Source organism: Heterocephalus glaber, unplaced genomic scaffold (genome assembly GCF_053883595.1).
Source record: "Heterocephalus glaber isolate CG9 unplaced genomic scaffold, H.glaber_assembly_v1.0 deba00001733, whole genome shotgun sequence".
In the NCBI taxonomy this organism is placed as follows: Eukaryota; Metazoa; Chordata; class Mammalia; order Rodentia; family Bathyergidae; genus Heterocephalus; species Heterocephalus glaber.
The window spans coordinates 2870034-2892119 of record NW_028258444.1 but is presented as its reverse complement, the minus strand read 5'-3'; the positions used below and the strand labels follow the sequence as shown (position 1 = coordinate 2892119).

At 37.0% G+C, this 22086-nt stretch overlaps 2 protein-coding genes across 13 annotated transcripts in view; one reads left to right on the top strand and one right to left on the bottom strand.

Moving 5' to 3' along the window:
* Ergic2 (ERGIC and golgi 2) overlaps positions 1 to 7207 on the top strand; it is a 37820-nt gene extending 30613 nt beyond the window's left edge. For all 4 annotated transcript variants that reach the window (XM_004855067.4, XM_021236575.2, XM_021236574.2 and 1 more), the window contains 4 exons: positions 3642 to 3739; positions 5377 to 5539; positions 6480 to 6562; positions 6724 to 7207. In XM_004855067.4, coding sequence (XP_004855124.1) covers positions 3642 to 3739; positions 5377 to 5539; positions 6480 to 6562; positions 6724 to 6786 — 407 coding nt within the window. In that variant the 3' untranslated portion in view covers positions 6787 to 7207. The remainder of the gene's footprint in view (positions 1 to 3641; positions 3740 to 5376; positions 5540 to 6479; positions 6563 to 6723) is intronic.
* Positions 7208 to 13547: 6340 nt separating this feature from the next.
* Positions 13548 to 22086, bottom strand: part of Far2 (fatty acyl-CoA reductase 2) — a 174004-nt gene continuing 165465 nt past the window's right edge. For all 9 annotated transcript variants that reach the window (XM_004855069.3, XM_087200053.1, XM_087200055.1 and 6 more), the window contains 4 exons: positions 20349 to 20520; positions 18228 to 18357; positions 14780 to 14907; positions 13548 to 13973 (listed from right to left, as the gene is read on the bottom strand). In XM_004855069.3, the coding sequence (XP_004855126.1) occupies positions 13811 to 13973; positions 14780 to 14907; positions 18228 to 18357; positions 20349 to 20520 (593 nt within the window). In that variant the 3' untranslated portion in view covers positions 13548 to 13810. The remainder of the gene's footprint in view (positions 13974 to 14779; positions 14908 to 18227; positions 18358 to 20348; positions 20521 to 22086) is intronic.

Below are 22086 nucleotides of genomic sequence, written 5' to 3'. Positions count from 1 at the left end.
ATATGCAACTCTAGAATAGGTGAAAGTAATCTGTGATGCTAAAAGGCAGGTCAGTGGTTGGAGTAGTACCATAGGTAAAGAGGTTTGACTGCCAAGGGTATGAAGAAACTTTCTGAGGTTTTGAAAATCTTTTTTATTTTGCTTTGGTGGTGATAAAATGGGTGGAGGCATTTGTCAACCTTTGAACCATACGTTAAAATTGTTGTGTTTTATTACATATAAGGTTGATTTTCTAAAGGTTCATTTGTCCAGCAACTACTGTAAAAACATATTGTATTTATTAGTTTCTATTGGAGCCATCAAGGACCCAGTGGTAAATAATAAAGACATAGTCCTTGCTTCTCATAGAGTACACATTTTAATGAGGAATGAGATAGTCTGTTAACATGAGGTAGCTGTAAATGTTAGGACAAGTGGCTGTGAAGAAAATGTAGGAGATCACATGTGATAGAAAGGAAGTAGAAAGGCTGTAGTATTTGAAAAAGATTATTGTGAGCCAGGTCTCTTGAGAGTGTTGTGGGCAGCTTTATTATTAATTATTAGGAAAAAAAGAAGAAAAAAGAAATCTGTATTTGCTACCACAATTGGATAGCTTATCACACATCACATCCTTCTACTCTGCCAGCTGACCAGCTAGCAGGGGTGAGGCCTTATGTATGGTGTATAGGTAGATGTGTGTGTTCTGCAGAAAGTCCAGCTTAGGAGAATCAGTGCCAGGCTATCTAGCCAAGTGGCTTAGGAATACATGATCACTTTCCCATGCTTGCCAGTTAAATTAGCCCTTCTACCAGTGAGGGGAAAGTACAGAGGAGGGTCAGAGAGATTTCTTTCTCTTCGAAGGGGTGCAAGTTCTTACTTCATTCTCAATAGAGAATATAGGAAGATTTTCTTTAAATGGAAGACCCTGGTCTCTCTTAGTGAAACTGCCTTGATTGCCCAGTAACTTTGGGCATGTTGCTTACCATTCCTGTACTTTGTTTGCTTATCTGTATGAAAAGGATAATAAGATCTACTCCATAGGATTGCTATAGATTTAAGATAATATAGGGACCAGGGATGTAGCTCAGCAGCATAGCACCTACCTGGCAGGCAAGAGGTCCTGAGTTCGATCCCCAGTACCCGCCCCCCCCCCCAAAGTAAATGGCTTAGAACAGTGCATGGTCCACAGTAAAGCCTTGTTAAGTTTTTTATTCAACAGATTTGTTTTTTCATTCAACAGATTTTAGAACATTTACTATGTGCCAGACACTGTTCTGGAGGCCTGACATTAAAAATAATGTTTCCATACTCTTAGAACTTATGTGTATTCTGAGAGTATAAGTAAATATGATAGCTGAATCAGATACTGTTAGAGCTCAGTGAGCTCTTAGCAATTAGATAACCTAGCAGTCTAGAGGTGTCAGGCTGATAGCTCACAAGCCAGGATCAGGTACTGCTGCAGTAATGCTGCATAGCAAACCCTAAGCCTAGAGACTTAACATAACCACCTTTATCCTTGTCTTTCGGGGACAGCCGCAGAAGTGTGTGTCTTACATTCTCTTGCCAAAGTGACTATGCAAGACATCTTTGCTTGTAGCAGATGGCAGTGTGAGAGCAGTCTGGTGCAGATGCACCCTGATGTGGAGGTCCCCAAAACAAGACACCAGAGGAACCTGAAACTGAGGGAGCAGGGAAGCGATCTCTGTTCATGGTGAGGCATGGCAGTGAAGAGGCAAGGAGAGTTGTGAATAGATGACACAGCTTCCCACAGCTTTCATTCTTTTCTGCATATACAGTACATTTTACCCCTGAAGTGTTTCTTCCGCTAAGGCACCAGAATTGACTCTATCAGAGCCGAATGAGATTTCTCTTAATCTGGAGACCTGTGAGATAAACAGACAATTTGTCCCCCCCCCCCCCCGTTATGTTACACTTCAGGAACATACACTGTGTAAATATACTAAGTTTTCTCTTTGAAGATAGGGAAGAAGGAGTGGTGTATAGTCAGCGTCATAGTGGTTTTGAAACTCCACCTGGACAGTTGTGACATTTGCCTGTTCAGGGGATGGGAATGTACCTTGTTTAGGTCCTGTCTGCTCCTGGAAAGAGCTCTCCTTTACCCCCACCACAAGTCCTCTCTCTGTGGCTCATAGCTTTATCCTCTGAAAAGTAGGCCTACTTTCCTGTACACTTTTAGCCATATCTAACTAAGGCACTGGAGAATATACCTTTCTTAGAACTAAATACTTTCCTTATTCCACACCCAGTTTATAGAAAAGTTGGAGACCCATGTGCTTTTAAATTTCCAACTTAAACTCAGTTCATTAATGCATGGTCAGAAGCTTTGTTGGATTTTAAATGTATCTTGTTTTCATCTAGCTACATGTGCCAGAAGTCAAGGAATTTTTACGGGAAGATTCTCATTCTCGGTTTACGTCTAGGGTCTCTGGGCCCACCAGGCTTCCTTCTGGCATATCTCACTAATCTGTGCCAGTGGAGAAGGGAGGTAGATTCCACTCTCTTTGAACCTTGGCAAATACGGAGGGAGGAAATGTGAACAGACAGTAATACAGTCTTTCATAGCCCTCAGTTGCTTCAGGGACATATTTTGTTTAGTCTTTGTTTTATTTGTCACTACATTAAATTTTCTAAAGTTTATACATCCAGTTCCTGATTTGTGGATTTTTTTAATGGTGCTGTTAATTTTGCAAAGGGTTGACTACCTGCTCGTGTAGGTGGGCCTTGCTCTGTCGTTTGTCATAGACACCATCTTGTCTGCATGCTTTTGTTGAGAAAATTAGAAATTGTGGTTGACTTAGCTAGCATTGGGAAGCTAGTTGTTAAGAAAACTCTAAACCACTGAGTTTGTGCTTGCTTTATAAAAAGATTTGCTACAGGGTTCCTGTCCAGTAGTACAGCGAGTTTTTTTATGCAGTAATTTCAGCTTGTCTGTATTGGAATGGCTAGGTTCTGTGGAAATGCATCTTTGTGATTAGTAGATTTGGTCGGGGAAGAGGTCTAGGTTTTCTGTTGAAAAGAAGCTTCCCGGGTGGCCCTTTAAGCATTTAAAAAAACTCTATAATAAATAATTTTAAATTGTTGTATTTACATACACTTTCTTTTCAGTGACCAGTGCCATGCCGTGTGAAGTACGTGTTCAGTTCATACATAATGATGTCCATTGCTTTCCTAATTAGACTTGTAGACACATCTGATTCTAATGTTTTTAAAATATAGACTTAGGGAATGAAGAAATTTTATATTATGTGATCTGTTACTTGTTTAAAATTAATTAGTAATTGGTAATATATTATTTGTACCTTGTATTAAACCTAGAGAAACCTCACGACTACAAAATTAATGTTGACTTTTCATGCTTTAGGTGTATTTTCCTTTGTAAATTTTTCAGTTCTCTGCTGTTTTTACCATAAGTTTCACTTAAATTTCCTGCATGCTAATGTTGTTTGTGCGACTGAAATAAAATTATAGTATAGGTAAAAAAAAAATGAGCCTTTTGAATACATAGTAATCATTGAATGGTTTGTTTAGTTATCTTTCTACTCTAGTGTCAATTCCTTATTTAAAGTTGGCTACTTCAGTTTTGGTTCATTAGTTTTGTTGTTACTAGACTGATGAAAAAACACATTTTGTTTTTGTTTTAGACAACCAGATGTTTCAATATTTTATTACAGTTGTGCCAACAAAATTACATACATATAAAATTTCAGCAGACACACATCAGTTTTCTGTGACAGAAAGGGTAAGTTGAAACTAACTGGTAAAAGAATTTTTTGTGTTTTTGTTAGCCTTTCAATTTTCTGGGTACAAGTTAAGGTTGGGGTTTTAGTTGGTGCCTTTCTCCATTTGTGGAAGTTTTGAAATGAATTAACATTTTAATTTTAAGCCAAAAAATAAGTCAAACATGGATATTTGTATTTCTGGAGCAAGAAAAACAATATTTTTTTTAATTAAAGTGTTTTTATTCAATTAAAACAATTGTTAATTTTGCAGTTATTTTCTCATGTACTGGTATAAGTGTTCTTAATCTACCAGCAGATTTTCTGAGTTGTGTTATTTATTTTTTAATAAATGCTTCTAGCCAGGAATACGTGTGGTGCTTGTAGATCTGCCAGCAGATTCAGAGAGCCCTCTCTTCTACATAATGCTTTGTATTCGTCTCGTGAATGTTCAGCAGCCTCACGATGAGAGGCTTTGTGAATAAATACTGACAGTGAAGAGCAGGGTTCTGTGTAACAGATTTATCTACTCTGGGGTCATATTTTCTTATTTTTGTGTTTAAGAATGAAAAATATTCAAATATTGGTATCTAGAAGAATTTCAAGGCAAAACTTAAGTGCTTTTTAAAATTTGCTTTCCTCTATATTTAGTTTTCTTTTGATGCTCTGGCAACTTAACTATGACCAGATCTTCAGTAGTTATAGAATATTCCTTATACTTCTGAACTTAGGTATTATTTTTATGGGTGAAGTATTGTGTTTTTTCAAATGGTTAAGGGAGAAAAAATAAGTATATATAATTATGTTTATTTATACATTTATGTGTTGTGCATACACATACATACTTTTTAAAAAGCTAGGTAAAATGTATACAAGAATATATTGTACTGACATTGAGTAGGGAGACAGTGTTTCTCACCTGTAAGTTTGAGAAACACCTGGAAGACAGTATGCACAGTTGACAAGGATTTGGGGAAAACAGTACATACATACTGCTATGGGAATGCTAAATGTCATAGTCTCTGTGGAAGGAGATTTGGCAGTACTCCCCTAGAATGACCTATGCCTTTACCCTTTGAACCCACAATCCCTCTTCTAGCAGTCCTTTCCCATGTTATAATGGGAAGGATACAAAAGTGTTGTGTGTGTGAGGCTATTCATTATGTTGTTATTTATAGAAGACTAGAAATAACTCGTGTCCCAGGAAGTAGAACACGCCAAGAATGAGGAAACTTTCTATATCCTGATCTGAAATTATTTCCACAATATATTTTAAAATAACAAAATTAAAAAGAAAAAATATAGTAGAATCCCAGAGCATTTGACTTTTGAAAAGGTGTGGAGTTTTTTTGTTTGTTTTGTTTTTTTTTTTGTACTGAGGATCGAACTTGGGACCTTGTGCTTGCAAGGCAGGCAAGTGGCGGCACCACTGAGCTAAATCGCTCGCAGGTGTGTTTTTGTTGATAGAATGACTAAAATAGTTGTGTTTCACTTTAAAAGAAGTGGCATGTTGAGTTGGTAATTTACAGAATAAGGGAGCAAGGAGAAAAAGGACTGAGCTTCATTGGTCCAGGAACCCAAACCAAATTATCATTACACTTTTGTTCTGTAGATATGCTGATCACTAAAACAGCTTCTTTCCCCTGCTACCCTTCTTTAGGAGCGAATCATCAACCATGCTGCAGGCAGCCATGGAGTCTCGGGAATATTTATGAAATATGACCTCAGTTCTCTGATGGTGACAGTTACTGAGGAACATATGCCATTCTGGCAGTTTTTTGTAAGACTCTGTGGTATTGTTGGAGGAATCTTCTCAACAACAGGTTAACCATTTATTTCTTTGTCTATTTTCTAAAAGTGTTTATTGTACTTATGATGTCTCTATTTAAAAGTGGCAAAAATACACACACATATATAACTGATTGTACAATATTCGGTGATTAAAGGGAGATTATTTGGTGAGCTATAAGTATTCTAAGTGTGAAGAGCAGAAAAAACTAGGATTGAGTCCAGGATCTGCCATTTATTTGGTGCTAGCCTTGGATAAGTCACCTCCTTTCTCTGAAATTATTTTCTTAGGTGTGAGAATTGGACTGACTTGTAAGTGTGTTGTAGAGTTAAATGAGAAAATGCTGAGAGATGTAAATTTTCCTTTTAAAGTGGTTTTAGCTGTACACTGTGTAGAATCTATCTTACTATGCAGTGTGTGAAACCAGATTTTTCAGTGCTTTTTGAGTTTTTGACCAAGATTTTGGAATTCTCCCAAAGATCATTTGCAGCACTATAATTAAGAAAACTTGAGTTAAGTACAAAAAAGAAACTGTTCTAAATCCCTAGGAATTTTCTACACACTTGTAAGGTAGTCTAAATTTTATTTTTTTATCTTCAGTTCCCATTTAGTGTAATATGGAGAAGTTTGGTCATTTATATACATTGTTACAATTTTTTTGAATCATGTTTTAAATAAATAGTTTTTCTTATACAGTTCTTTGTTACTGTTTCATTTAAATTCACTCAAATATATGTTGTTAATATTTATTTTCAAAATTATATAGGAAGACCTCGAAAAGATTGTCAAGCTTATGAATTATGTGACCTTATGATTTTGAAAAGAAATTCATTTTTTAGCTATTTTGATTATTAGAAGTTAATAATACAAACTACTTTGCTTTCTTCCTTAGTCCTGTATAGTTAATTGGGTTTCTTATTCTTATATAGCAATCTCAAAAATAATTAAAAGTATAAACTTATTGTTTATTGCAGGCATGTTACATGGAATTGGAAAATTTATAGTAGAAATAATTTGCTGTCGTTTCAGACTTGGAGCCTATAAACCCGTACATTCTGTAAGTGATATTGTATACATGGTGCTGATCTCTAAATAACAGTATCATTAAGTCTAAATAGTTGTTTTTGGTGCCCAGAAAAATATCCCTAAATATAACTTTGTGTTTAAAGGAAATTTTGTAAAGAATAAAACTAAGACTTTGGTTTTTTTCCCCTCTAGGTCCCCTTCGAAGATGGGCACACAGACAACCACTTACCTCTTTTAGAAAATAATACACATTAGTACCTCCTGAGTGGAGAGAAACTTTTTGCCTGAGACACAAAATGTTTTTTAATAATAAAATATTGTGCAATATATTCAAAGAAAAATATGAATGAGAACCTGGAAAACACACTTATTTAAAAAAAAAAAAGGAAAAAAAAAAACCCAAACTGAAATCCTCTAAATGTTGTGTCTGTTACAAATACCCTAGAAGAAATTATGGAGCTAATAGGGATAAGCCCGTCTGGAGTATTGTTTGAAGACAATGCCTGCCACTTCCCCAGCAAATGGACTGTCAGAGTCAGACCCTGCTGCTTCATAACAGAAAGCTCAGAGAAGGAGGGGAGACCACATCTAAAGAAAAGAGCATTGCTAAGTGCAAATATTTGCGTCCTTTTGTTTTTAAAAGATATGATGTAAGAATAAAATATGTAAAACATAATGGAAAACTAGTCTAGACTTTAAAAACCTGTGATCAGGTCACATTGTTAATAAAGCAAAACAGGGACTAGTCCCTGTGTTCTAGCCATATTGATGTTAAGCCATATTGACAAGACCATTTATCCAGTACTTGATCTTAGGAAGGGAGATACTTTTCCTTGAACTCAGGTTACTGGCTTTCTGACTGTTCAAGGTAGGCTCTTCTGGGGTGGTGTGTAAGCACCATGATATGTAACAGAGTATTACAGATTGTGCGTGAAGACGAAGGAGAAGAAAGCACATTTCTAAAACAAGCTGAGTGTCCTCATCTATTATTATGTTACTGATGTTCTTTGAGGATCGTGGGATGAGTAATGAAAAGATCCACTTTGATGGAAAGAAATCAGTGTGTAAAATATTAAGAGGAAAAGTAGAATATTTTATACATGTGATGAGTGGGAACAGGGTAACTTTAAGTGAAATAAAAGTGTGAGCCAAATTTTAAGAGATAATGTCAGACCTGAGAGGTGCCATATTATACAGTGTCTCTTTAAACTAAAAATCTGAATTATGAAAGTTGCATTCAGGATGTTCTGAATGTGGTGAATTATATTAGGTTGTGTTTTTCTAATTTTAATACTGTTTAAGGGTTGTGTTTAAATTTCCATAATATAAAAGATTAAAATAGTGAGAGGAAACTGCCATTAAAAACTGTATTTGGAATATACATATGCCAAAATCAGTTTTCATTTTGTAATAATGATAATAGAATAATTATCAACCAGTCTCCAAAGTTTAAATCATTTAGGGAAATAAGGAAACAAAAATCCAGATTAGACTAAAAGATTTTAGTCCTTAACAAATAACAAGACCAAACAACTAGATATAAAATGGTAGTTTTAGAATCAAGTCTGATGATACACACCTGTAATCTCAGCACTGTGGCAGACTGAGGCAGGAGGATCACCGTGAGTTTAAGCTCAGCCTGGACAACTTAGTGAGACCCTGTCTCAAAAAAAAGAAAAGAAAAAGGTTTGAGCCTTGGTTTTAGTCCTCATTACTGGGGAAAAAAATATCACAATTTAAATTAAATTTTTATATATAAAAAATGTTTAAAAGAAGACTACTGGTGGGGACTTTGCAGTAAAATTTATGTAGAACAGTGTTTTGCATAAAATAGCAGAAACATCTTCGTTTAAAATGTACGGTCTCATTGAAAACCACGCGTTAACTGATAAAGGTGACAACATGCTTCAAAGAAGTTTTTAATTCAGGAAATTCAAGTTTCTGAGCCTTCTCTGGGTTTTTATTTTCTTCAATTATTTCCAACAAAAGTTGGGATAGAAACTAACAGAACATCTCTCAAAGGGAGTTTTTGTTTGTTTGTTTGTTTTGGTACCAGGGGTTGAACTCGGGACCTTGGGCTTGCCAGGCAGGCGGCCGAACCGTTGAGCTAAATCCCCGGCCCAAAGGGAGTTTTAATTAATAAGTATTATTAGTATTTAAGCTACTTCAGGCTAAATGTTGGGTGTTTTGAATTCAGAAATTCAATTGTTTCAGGTTTTTTTAATGGAAGAAAAATAGCAATTTAAGAGTACTTTCAGGATTATATAACAGTTAAGTATTATTGAAAAGAATTTAAAATTATTTTGATACTTACATGGTTTTTAATTATTTCCATGTTTTGTAAATGCCATATTAAATTTCTAATGAAATATATCCCATTAAAGCTGACTATAAAGGAATTCTTTTAAAAGCAAAATCCTGCTTTGCCATTGATTTCCATTTCAAATGTTAAGAAACTTCTATCTGAAAACCTTCTAAAGTTTATAAGGTCATAGAGTTTTGGCTTTGAAAGAATTAGAACTCTTACCAGCCCTGTGCATGATGAAATATAACCACATATTAGAGTTTGACCTATCTGTTATGCAGTGTTTTCCTGTGCCTGAGGGTCTCTTCAGCTAAATCCCCTCTTTCAACTTTAAGTACAAGTGTCCTTTTCATTAGGATATTCATAATGCCTATATGGATATGTTTCAGCCTACATATTTTTTAAACCTCAAATTATTTGCAGTGTATTTTAAAACTATGTTTACATACTTTGACCTGTAAGGAAGATTATAATATTTGAGGGGAATAATTCACGGCTACAGTTTTTATCCCCTTCAGACTACCTCTTAGGAAAAGTTTAGCTCCATATTAGAATTATGAAATTATTTCTAATTCTCAATTTAGGTGATACATACGTTTTTCAGTTTTTTTGATAGAAAGCGTGTATTTTTATATTTAGTATCCAAGCAATTTTTAATCTTTAATGGAATCTTTGCAATTTGTAAAGGAATTAAGAGCTAATATTTTAATAGCATAAGTAGAGGTATACAATGTATTTTACCCTTTTTAGGTTATGGGTTAGTAATTCAAGTACCAAAAAATAAATTTATGTGTAACTCCTCTGCTTCAAAATTCAGAATTTATACTTTAGAGCAAGATAATGTATTTTTTATGATTTTTAAATAAATTACTTAAAAGTGAGACTTAGGATATTTAAAATATCAGCACTGCATTTAACCTAGTACTTTTCCTTCTGTTTTGAGCTCTAGCAAACCTTCACCCAGCCAAAGGAGCTAACCATTATAACACTATCAGTATAAAAGTGGCTGCAAACCATTTGTTTACCGCTTATGGTATAATGCTTGGATTAGTACTCAGGTATTCCCTTACTGTGATATAGCTTCAAAATATAGTTTTTCCTTCTTTTTTCTGAAATATTCCTTGAGTGACAAAATCACCTTGCATTATTTTAAGAGTAGAAAACAGACTGCCTTGGATTTTCTCTTTTTTTGAAGCTGTTAAAGGAGGGGAAAATGGGCCAGGGATTTAGCTCAGTGGTTCCGCTGGCTGCCTACTTCGCAAGCACAAGGTCCTGAGTTCGATCCCTGGTACTTTAAGGAGGGAAGAGGACACAAAACATTTATCGTCTCAACCAGAAACATTTTTTACTTTAACTAAAATGATAAATTACAAAATGTTTCTTTGTTCTTTTACTCGTGATAGAAAATTATGTTCATCTTCCTCCAGAGAAGTCTCAGTTCCTCTTAAACTATTTTCTCAGAGGAAAACTATATGAATCTTTATCACTTGATTATGTTTGCTTTTCTTCCAGATAGAGCTAAATTGCTCTGTGGGATTGGGTTTATTTTATACTTTTCATGTTAAAGATTGAAGTTGAAAATTGAGTGTATCTGTAAACCTGTAAGCAGTTGAATATAAAGACTACAGTTAGTAAAACATTTAAATAGTTTTGATTTAGAAAATTCCTAATATTGGATGTTTAAAACAAAAAGAAGCTAAAACACTAATAGTGTAGCTCATTTATGTGATCTTATGTAATATTTTGAAGTAAACTTACTAAGAAAGGTGAAGGCATAGGGAAAAATATACACTAATAAAAGCTTTTTATTAAAAGTAAAGCAGTCCTTCAGCAGTAGTTCATATACCTGTAATAAACTGTAAATTCTTTATATGCTTTTATTAGGCCATTATACAAATCATTTTCTTGATTATATTTACCTTTTTTTTGAGCAGCTGGGAATCAAACCTAGGCCCTTGAGCGTGCTGAACAGGCGCTGTACCACTGAGCCATACCCCCAGTCCCAACTTTAATTTCTGTATTTTTCTAAAATTGACCCAGGTTTCCCTACTTCACATCTCCACCAAAATTCAGTTCCAGGTTAGAATCAGTATTTCAAATAAAATAGGGCACACCTAAAATGTTCCTATATCCAGGAGGATGTTTCTGCCTATTTAAACTAAATTTCACTTAAGCATCCTTTGCTGTAGCAATAGCTTCACCTCATAGGGCATTACTCTGTTACATCAGTTATATATTAAAACCAGCAAGTGCTGGGGTTAATTTTTAGAAATATTTTAAAACTAAGTAGTGAGCATTTTTCCATACTTGTGCTTGTTACTGTACACTGTTACTTATATTCCCAGACAGGGGAACAGCAATTCTGAAAAAGTAGCCATGTGGGAATTTGCATGATTCCTACGAACTTAAAAAATTATTGCTGTTTTGGGAACTAGGCTGATTTTTAAATATGTCATGAGATACAGTGTTTGGATATTAGGCCCGTCTAAATGATGTATCTGAGGTGTTAACTGGAGGTGATGCTAGGTTTGTGTAAGATAGTGAGAATTGTTTTTCTGATTGTTGCCCACCTGCCTCTATTTTTTCTAGTATTGTCTTAAGCAGTGACTGTCTCCTCTATAATACTTGGCACTGTATCATCATGTGAGTGCAGAATATGTGTATTATCAAGACTTCTTTTTAAACACGGGTACTTTTTCCTTGTACTTTTTATCTCTTCTCCAAAGGAGAAGATTCTTTCCCATGGCTTTGTATATATTAGGCATTCAAATAACTTATTTCTATTACTTAAATGCTAAGGACTTTCTTTGATACAGATAGCTACTTTTGGTGCATAATCATTACGACAACTTTGTGTCATGTTTCTGATACCACAGAACACTCATGGAAGTGTAACCATATTGATGGTGTCAGGAAACAGTGAAGCATTATGTACCTGTATGTTTATATTCTTCTGATAGTTACTTCTGTGATTCAATTTGGTTTAAAGAGTGTTTTGAAAGATTTCCTTTTTCCTGGGGAGATGTGCAGTAGGCAGTTGTTAAAGACACAGTGCTAAAGGAAAGGGAAAAATTTCTGATTCAAAGTTTATTTAGTCAAATGTCAAAATGTGATCAGTGAAGTAAAATAATTGATCAGACATACAATAATCAAAAGATAGTAAATTCTTAAAACTTTTAATCCAATCCCATTGAGCATCAGTTTTATATTTTTATCATACCCATAGTTTGTATCTTAAGGGCTGTAAGTCAGAACTGTCATGCAGACATCTCAAACTAGACGTCCAGCACTGCTTGTTTGGAGTGCAGTGGTCTGCCTGGAGAATTGTCCCCAGATCTTATTATGTGGGAAAGTCACTGCCCAGAAGAGTTTCCCCAAAATGCCTCTGTGGAGCCCAAGAGAGTCCCAAGTAAATACTCTACTGCCCATAGGGCCTTGTACATTTCAACTACCTGAATGTCTTTTTGAATATTAGTAGTTATTCCAAGAATTGAGCACAAATGTAACTGTATTCTTTGTTAACATTTTATACCTGTGTAATTTTCAGCTGGTTGTGTAGTGATTACTTTTTAATTGCTTGGGTCCCAGATACCATAATTGAATAATATTACATGTATTTAGCACAGAAATGCTGCTATCCAACATGCATTGATCTCAAATATGAGGAGAGTTGGAATAGGAGTTATTAGTATGGGAATTTGAAAGCAATATAAATTTTGTATTTGTACTATATAAAAAATATTTTAAGCAAAATAACCCTCTTAAAACTTACCCAATGAAGTCTGCTTTTCTGCTGTACATTGTATCGTACAGTTAACATGCAATTAGAATGTTCAAAACACTTATCTCCTGGTGATCTTGCTCACTTTATAGAAGACTAAAACTAGAATTTAAATTTTTATCTGAAATTTTGCTTTCTTCAGTGGGAAAGATAAGTGACTGGGGTTTTTATATGATTCTAATGCAGGAGCTTTTCCCTTCCCACTTAGCCACTCTAACTGAGGCCTTGGTGAAATAAGCTTATAAGGGCTTTGAAAACTTTAATGAACAAGAAGAAAACTCTCAAAATTGTCAGGAAAGCTGGGCATGGTGGTGCATGGCTGTAATCCCAGCACTTGAGAGGCTAAGGCAGGAGAATTGCCATGAGTTTGAGGCCAGCCTGAACTATGTTGCAAGACCCTGACTCCAAAAAAATTAAAAGATTATCAAAAACTAGTGATTAGGAAGATGTAGAATAGGGGCTGGGGATTTAGCTCAGTGGTTCTGGCGCCGGCCACACAAGCGCAAGGTCCCAAGTTCAATTCCCGGTACCAAAAAAAAAAAAAAAAGCAAAGAAAATGTAGAATAAAAGTGTCAACTCTGAGAAGCCATTGATTTTGACTTAAAGGTATAATAAGCTAGAGTTCCCAATGCAAATATGTTTAAGTCCTCATACTACACATATTATTTACACTACTTCCTCATTTTCAGACTGAAGTGTATATAGTTAGAAGTGGCAGATGTGGACCCACTTTTATAATTCCCCCACACCCTCTGGCAGGACTTAGGCATTTCCCGTGGCAGTGATTTCTCACAGCCTTTGTGAGGATATTGAGAGCACTATTCCTTAGCTTGATTTCTAGGGCTCTAAGGTCCATTTTGGCTTTTACCTTGTTCTTCCGTGTTTATTGAGTTGAAATTGTCTCAGCGAAAAGAAAAGCTAAATACAGAGTAATGGTAGTGCTTTCATGTTTAATACGCAGGAGCACAGAGTGACAAATCATCTGGAAGTGACTTTTTCATAAAATATGCATGGTTACAGGTTTACAACTTACTTTCACTGCAGTAAGAATGTATCATTAAGAAATTGGGGTGAATACATAGCCATGTATTTGACATTGGACAGCATGGGCGTGCTCCTTCTTCCTTCCTAATCTTGAGAACCACAGTTCACCGTTTTAGGGGTGCTAGACAAAAGGTGACCAACAAATGTTCTTAGAACTTGAGTGTGCTGGACGCCCTGAAGTACGACAGGAACTTGTAACAGAAGCTCACGATGAAGAACCAGATGTTCCGTGCCATCTGCCATCTTGCAGTAAGTAGGCGCCAGATGATGAGAAAGAGGGCAATGTTAAAGAGGTAGTGAATATTTCGGAGCCTGAGGAACAGACAGACATAGCAGTTAAAACAGTACCGAACACCTGGCTGGCTTTTCTGAGGCACAAATATGCCCTCCTATTGTGAGCAGCACATACTAAGGAAGTACTGAGTGTCTGTCTGCCTTGATGGTCTTTTTGATTTTTGTATTTCCCCACAGCATTCCTTTGAATAATTAGATTTCTGCCATACTTCCCTAGTTTTTCTCATATCTGTCTCTGCTTGAAACTTTTACAAATGATTAGCATAACTTTTAAAAACACATTTTGCTGTTACTACCATGTTACGAATTTCAGAGTGAATTCTAAAGTTCTTCACCTGCTTTTCAGTGTCCTCTGTTTTGCCATGTTTTCCCATGCTTATCTCCACACTATAGACCCTTTGCTTCTACCAGAATTACTGCCTGCATGCCATAAGCTCTCATCCTTCTGAAGTTACGAGTCAAAGAAATGTGAGGAAAGAACTGAAGAGTGGCTAGCTGCACACCGCCCCCCATGCAGCAGGATTAGGTCCCTTGCCCTTTGGGCATGGTAGGGTGTGGTAGAAAAACAAATCTGTGTTCAAAACTGGTTCCTTACTGTGCATTGCCATGGACAAGTTCCTTGCTTTGAGACTTGTGATAAAAATGGGTAACAGAACCGGTGCTTGCCTCCCAGGGGTGCAGTGCAGTCTAGGTGACAGTGCATCATAGGGCACCGCAGAACACAGGACTTGCAGTAAGTGTCCAAGAGTGGCCCCTGCTCAAGTTTTACGCCTGCTATAAAGTCAGGTACATAGGAGGTCTCCATAAATATTAACTGTGCTTACCTTTTTAAGTGTTGCCTTGCTTCTGGGACTCCAGCCATATCCTCTTTCAGCAAGTACTTCTTAACTCCCAAAACATAATTTTCAATGTATTCCAACCAGTTCAGCTGCCGCACATCAAAGTTGAATATCTGCAAGGAAAGAGAAGTATGGGCCACCGGCATTGCCCTGCAGGACTGCCATTTGTCCACCTGGTGCAGTTTTTACACAAGTCAGGGACATTCAGCTTGGATGTCCAATGTCCAACAGAAGTTGGATGCCTCAAAGCAGAGATTACTGGAGCTGTCACTTCAGAAGTACCGATAATACACATTACTCTTTCCATACTAGCATTCACACATGGGCCAAGTCCAAACAGTTGGCATTTAAGTCTGAGGAAAATTTAAGGGAATGTATTTATCTGGTGAAAGCTTTTGATTGGCTTGGTATCCGTTCTCAAGTACATGAGGAACAATTATTTTTAAAATAGTGATAGAATAAGATGTTAGTTACCAGAACAAATGTATCTTTCCCATTCCTCAATTCTAGTGCCTTCCCCAAGGCCTACCACCCTCTCTTGTACCCACAACACAACACCTCCTGCAGGTGAGAGTAAGCTTTGTAAGCAAAGCCTGGGGATGGGAGAGCAGGATTTGAATTGAGTCAGGCAGAGGTCCTTGAAGGGAGGAGAAGGGCACTGGGAGAGGAAGTGTAGCCACAGACAGTGCAGCACAGACCTTGGCAGGGACGGAAGGAAACTGGTGTTTACGTTTCGCTTCCACGATTACAAATGTATTCTCTTTCTGGTTTGTTATGGAACAGCTAAACTAAAGATCTGAACTGCTTTTCATAGATTTTATTTCTGCTATGGTGGTACAGGATCAGGAGTGGACTCAGCTTTTTTTTTCTTTTTTGCAGTGCTGAAGATTGAATCCAGCACCTTTGCATTGAGCTACCTCCCTAGTCCTTAAAATGTTTTTTGAAACAGGGCTTTGATGAATTGCCAAATTTCCCAGGTTGGGTTCAAACCTGCAGTCCTCCTGCCTCAGCCTCCCAGAGTGCTAGGATTACAGGCCTGTGTAGCAATGCCCTTCTTTAGATGGAGAAAGGATGGTAGGGAAGTGAAGGCTGATAGGTCATCCTGAGTCATCCACTTGTCTTTTCCAATTCTCCATAAAAGGAGCTTAATAGGTGAAATGGAGAAAGGAACTCCAAATATTATACGTACATTGGTCTTCATCAACTATAAAGAACTTGGGGCAAGAAAAGTTGTTAGATGCTGGTAGTGCTGGAAGTATGGAAGTATTACGCACTTCTTGAAGGGATTGGATATGACCCTGTTGGAATAATATAAAGACTGCATTAGACATCACCAGTGTTCATACTGGGTGGTTTGATATTAGACGTTTTTATTTGGTTTATTTGAAAAGAATGAAGAAAAATTAACTTTTGCTAGAATAAAAGAACGGATCCAATATTTAATAAATCTTAACAAGTGGCAGGTTTATTTAAGGAGCCTGAGTCCTCCCCACTGGGCTCCTTTCTCATTGTGGACACACAGCACTCTGGATCACCTTTTGTCTATTAAAAGCCTATTCTCAGCCAGGTGTGGTGGCGCAAGGGAACAAACTTGGGGCCCCGTGTATGCCACGAAGGTACTATACCACTGGGTTACACCCCCAGCTACTTAATTTTAAAAACAGAACTTTTTTATTATATAGCACATTCTTCTCTTTTTTGATCTTTACATAAGGTTTATGTGGCTATCACCAAATTAAAGTTAATTTCTTTTTTTTCAGACAGCTAGTCATTAGTGGTGGCTTAGACTACCAAATAAAAGACATAAATTGTCAAAACAAAAAACAATCACTTTGGCATCTTAAAGATTTAGTAGTTTTCTAGGGCTCTGTAATTTTACCTTCTTTATATGCAAATGGCAGTATTATGTATTAATCACAGAACCATCTTAGACCTGGGAGGAAGTAACAACTACTGATATCCCTATTTAACATGAGAAGCATTCAATGAACATTTAATGAACTAGCCCTTTGCTGATTAACCTTCTTGCGTTTGGTTAATCCTTTCAACTTTCATGGGAGAACATGACAAGAAATAACTTTTTAAAAAGGTGTTACTGTATTTGCTTTAGATATATTATCCATTATGTCTCTTAACCATTATAGGAAGCGTTTCATGAACATTTCAGTTAGAATTAAATGCAAGAAAAGCTTTATTCCTCGTGGAACATCAGTAATTTTCTCCTTTTGAACAAATTCTGTGTAACTATATTTTTCTGTTCACTTTTATCACTATATAAAAGCTCAAGAACAAATTCTGTGCTTAACTATAGCAACTTAGTAGGATCTTAGAGTACATGTAGCCTTTTGTTTATTCACATATATAAACGGAGCCTTTATTTTACAGTTTCACATTCTTAAGGTAGATTTCAATGAAATCCAGTGTGAAATCTTTGATTCTATATGGAAAATCAAACTGAATTCTGAGCCACACCAGAATTTGGCAGTTATATTTAAGACCATTACTTTTGCTAAAATATTTGGAGAGTATATGTTAAATCCACTGAAACTTTAAATTTTTTTTCTACTTTCAATCATTTTAGGTTGAAATAATTTTAAAATGTCAAAATGCTGTCAGGCCAGGTATGGTGGCACGTGCCTGTAATGTGAGATCAGAAAGCTGAGGCAGGAGGATTGTGAGTTTGAGGCCACAACCAGCTCAAAGCCAGCCTGGACTACATAGCCTGATCGTGTCTCCAAAAAAAAAGTCATCAGGTACAAAATAAATACTGAAAATAATTGTTTCCTACTGGAAAATGTCAATTCAGAGAGTAAAGTGTTTAAATTGAAAATTCTAGTAATGCCCTAAGGACATGCTCAGGGAATGCATAACTAATGTAACTGAGGGGAGATAAAAACAGGAACCTGTACAAAAATTTTTTAAAAACCCTCTATATTTGTGAATTTTGGAATATGCAGAGATTTTAGGATTTAACCTTTGTGACTACCCAGAAGTTAAAGAAATAAATAGTGCTAAAACCAAACAAAGTGATGGTCTATGTTGAGAAACACAAAATGAACTGTTGAAGCAGTGTAGGGAGGAAGCCTGACTGGGAGAGAAGAAGGAGGGATGGGGTAGGGTGAGCAATGTGACGATTCCCACTGAAGCCGTCCTCGGAGGGGAGATGGGTTGCAGGGCTTGTTGGGAAGATAACACTGTGACTACCAAACAGCAGCAGTGAAGACTGAACTGAAGTCCAAGAACCTGGGGCTCGCACCCGCACCGAACTCGTTTCCTGTGATTGTATGGATACCCCTGCCTGATTTTCTTAGCAAAAATACGATAAAATAAACCTGCCTCCATGACCAAACCTTCCCTCATTAGCCTGACCGGTCAAGTAACTAAGTTCCGAACGAGTGCAGCTTCCTGTTGTTGGCAGCCTGGCGGCACTCACTCTCTGGTCTTCGGGACTCAGCACCGACATCAGCATTTCCGTGTTGTGCGTGCTCCACTCCCAGCTCCTGTTGATGAAGTACTCCAGCATGGAGACGGTTCTGAGGAGTCGGTTCATGAGTTTCGTCACCCTGCGGGAGAGATCAGATAGGAACAGAGAGCCGCGCACCACCCTGGGCCTCTTCCCTGTGAGTGTAGAAAGACAATGACAAATTCTTTTTAAGAAAATCTACCCTTTGTCTCTCCCCTGATTCTTCATTAGCACTCGCCTTTTTTCTCCTTGCATTGTAACCCTCTGTACATGAAGGAGAAGAGAAAACTCTAACAGTGCCCTATTCTACCAGGCATTTTAACACCACCAAATGCTCCCTCTTTCCTACCATGTCTTTCTCAGGAGTGGCAAACTTATTTTACAACAGCCGACCATTCGCCTTCAATGACCTGTTGTTCATTTATTGAATTTTGAGTCAAACAATTGAAAAGCTTGTTTCTCTTTATTGTATGTTCTTGGATTTTTTTTTTTTAATGAGTAGGATCTAAGATTGTAGTACATAATTCGGCAAAAGTGTTGACTATCCTGGTATCTAGTGAACAAAAACAGCTGTTAATTGTAATGCAGATTTCAGGACAAAGAACTTACTGTTGATAACCTACTCTATTAGGTACAGTGCTGATACGTCTAAAAATATTATCTACTAATCTTCCTAACATCCTCCTTGGTGGGTATTTGTCTACATATTTATAAATGGCTAACATAAGCTTAAGGATGTATCACAGCTAAAATTCCAACCCAGTTCTTTTCATGTGGTATTTGTATTTTATATTTTATTTTTTTAGAAAAACATTTATTGGTATATTTTAGATATACATAGCGATAATGTTCATCATAGGGAATTTATGACAATACATGATATATCTTGCTTCTTTTTTCCCCCATCCTCTTGCCTCTCATGTACAAAAGGCTTGTGTAATCTCACTACCTTATGTCCCATTATTTACAAGGGACCACATCTTCCAGTCCTGTGGTCAGAACTTGAACCAGCTGTTCTGTGTGAATCTCCCAAGTTCATAACAACTTATAAAAAAACTTTCATATATGTTCTAATTAGTTCTACACAATGTAACTGTGAGGTACTTGGGACTTACATCCATCCATTTTACAGAAATGTTCAAGGTCACATTGCTATCGGGAAAGTTTGGTTTTTATCTTCCCTAAGCCAGCATTGGTAGCAGTGATTATGACAGTCCACTTAGTAATGGCTGATGATGCTGTTCTGGAGATTTGGACTTATTTCTGGTTAAGTTCTAATGTCCATGCACCTAATGACTCATGAGATACTTCTCCCACTGTGTCACAGAAATTTCTTTGATACAAGTACCAAAATAGGTACAAGTAATGGGTATGAGACATCCTTCCTCTGCCACACCCTTGGGCTAATCCAGATTCTTCCCCTAGCTTCTGTGATGATGAAGATGTCTTCCTTGAGTGTGGGAATGACAATGGGACCAGGAGAGGCCTTTCCCCTGGGAGAAGCTCTCAGGGAGCTCTCCTCGGAAAAGCCGTCACACTTCTAATTAGGATGAACTTTTTGCAAAACCCCAGTGACAGGGTCTTGCTTGCTTTTCTTTTTGAATAGATGATTATTTGCTGAATGTATCAGGCAAGCTCCTTAATGTTATTTTTAAAAATTATGTTGGAGGGTTTTTAATGTACAGTGAGTTGTGGCTTCTCACCTGCCCAGTACTCGGGCTTGAGTCTAGAGTCTTCATACTGAGCTATATCTCCACCACCATCAGCACCATCACCATCATCATCATCATCATCATCTTATTTATCTCGAGGCAGGGTCTCACTAAATTGCTAAATTGCCCGGGCTGTGCTTGAACTTGTAATTCTTTTGTCTCAGTCTCCCACAGTTTTGGGATTATAGGCATGCATCTTCACACCTGGCTGCTTCTACTGCTTTTTGTTCTAAAACTTTGTGTGTGTGTGTGTGTGTGAGTGTGTGTGTGTGACATTCTGTTGTCTCCTGTGATTCTCAGGGGAGGGAAGACTACAGACTCTGGGGCCCCAGTCTCCCAATGCAAGGATACTCTCAAAGCTAGTGGCCTGGCTCCTCACCTGGGCTCCCTCCCGGTGAGCCGGAGATAGCAGTCGTAGATGACAGCGGGGGCCCGGTGGCTGACTGCGTTCCAGTAGTGGGTCGTGAAGTTGGTGGTTGTGAAGTCAGCATTTGGCCTCCTGAAAGCCTTCTCAAATGGGACTTTTTCAAAGGTTGCCAAGACTTGTAATCCTGAGTAAAAAGAGTAAGAGCTTAGCTGCAGATCATAGAAGCCCTTCACATTGGAAGACATCTGCAGTGGATCAAATGAAGACCAAGGATCTGCTGTACAGAGTCAAGAGTCAACTTCTGCAAACAACTTGAAGATTTTTATGCTGGGCAAATGGTCATTTGCAAGTCAAATGATGTTAATGAGCTAAGAATTGAGTCCTTTTCTTGAAACAGTTACTCTCAAACAAATTCTTGGAGAAAAAGTTTCAGCCAATACAAGGAATTGAACTTAATCCATCATTCAATCCCAATGCCATCTAGTCTATTCTGAAGGACCCAAGACAGAGGCTCAGGCCACATTTCCCGTGTTGTGCCATTACTTGCAGAACCATCAGGAATTTCTTAACAGGTTAAGCTTTCTTAAGGTTAAACTTTGTCTCCCTCCTTTCTTTCATTTCTCTTTTGTTTTCCTTCCCCCACCCCTTTTTTTTTGAGATAAAAGTCTCAATTATTATGTAGGTTAACTGAGCCTGGAGCTCACTGTGTAGCCCAGGCTGGACCTGAACTCAAAACTCTCCTGTCCTAGCTGGGATTACAGGCATGAGTGACCATGCCTGGCTAAGCTTTCTTCATAAAGTTTACATAAAACAATACAAAGATGGAGTTTCCATGTGTTGGTTCACTTTAAATACCATTCTTATATTTCTGTGGAATTTCTACTTTTCTGGGTCTATGTTAGACTTAATTTTCCACTAAACTCTCCAGAGATTTTTTAAAAATAATTTTTCGTTTTTATATAATTACTTAAATTAAGCTTAAAACTTAGCTTAAAAATTTTTATGTACATTTGCAAATTAAATAGTTCTCTTCAAATGATATTCATTTAAGTTCAATTTTAGTTTATATAGATTTTCTCAAAGAATGTACCCAAGCTCGCGGTTTAGTTATGGTAATATGATTATTGCCTTTCTGCAAAAGATTTCATCCAGAAGCATATATGAAGATATAGACCTGATACAGAGAAGAAATATCTGGCCCATAGAATACTTGAAAAAAAAATAGCACAGTTCATAGTACAGGTGATTCCAACACTAATATTGACTTTCTGATCTATATGTCCATATACTTGTTCAGCATTTCTACTTGGATATGTAATAAACAAAATCACATTCAATAGCTCTAAAAATTGACCCTTTGATATTCCCACTACCAACCACCTCAGTCCCCACAGATACACCAGACTTTCTTCTATCAATATCCTACCTCCAAGTAATAATTCAGTATTTTTCAGTAGTTCCGTCAAAAACTTTGGAGTCATCCTTATTCTTTTCTTTAAAAACCCTCATACAATGAATACCAAAATCCATTAGCTTTGTCTTTTAAAAATATACAGTCAGAATTTCTACTGCTATCCCTAAAAGGAACCATCACTGTAGCTTAGAATATTGTAATACTGTCCTCAACAGTCTCTTCCACTACTCCTGTGCTTCTACAGTCTGCTTTCCATACACAGCTGGAGTGATTCTTCTGAAATGTAACTGAGGGTACATTATTTCTATGTCCAGAGCCCTTCAGTGGGATCTCTCA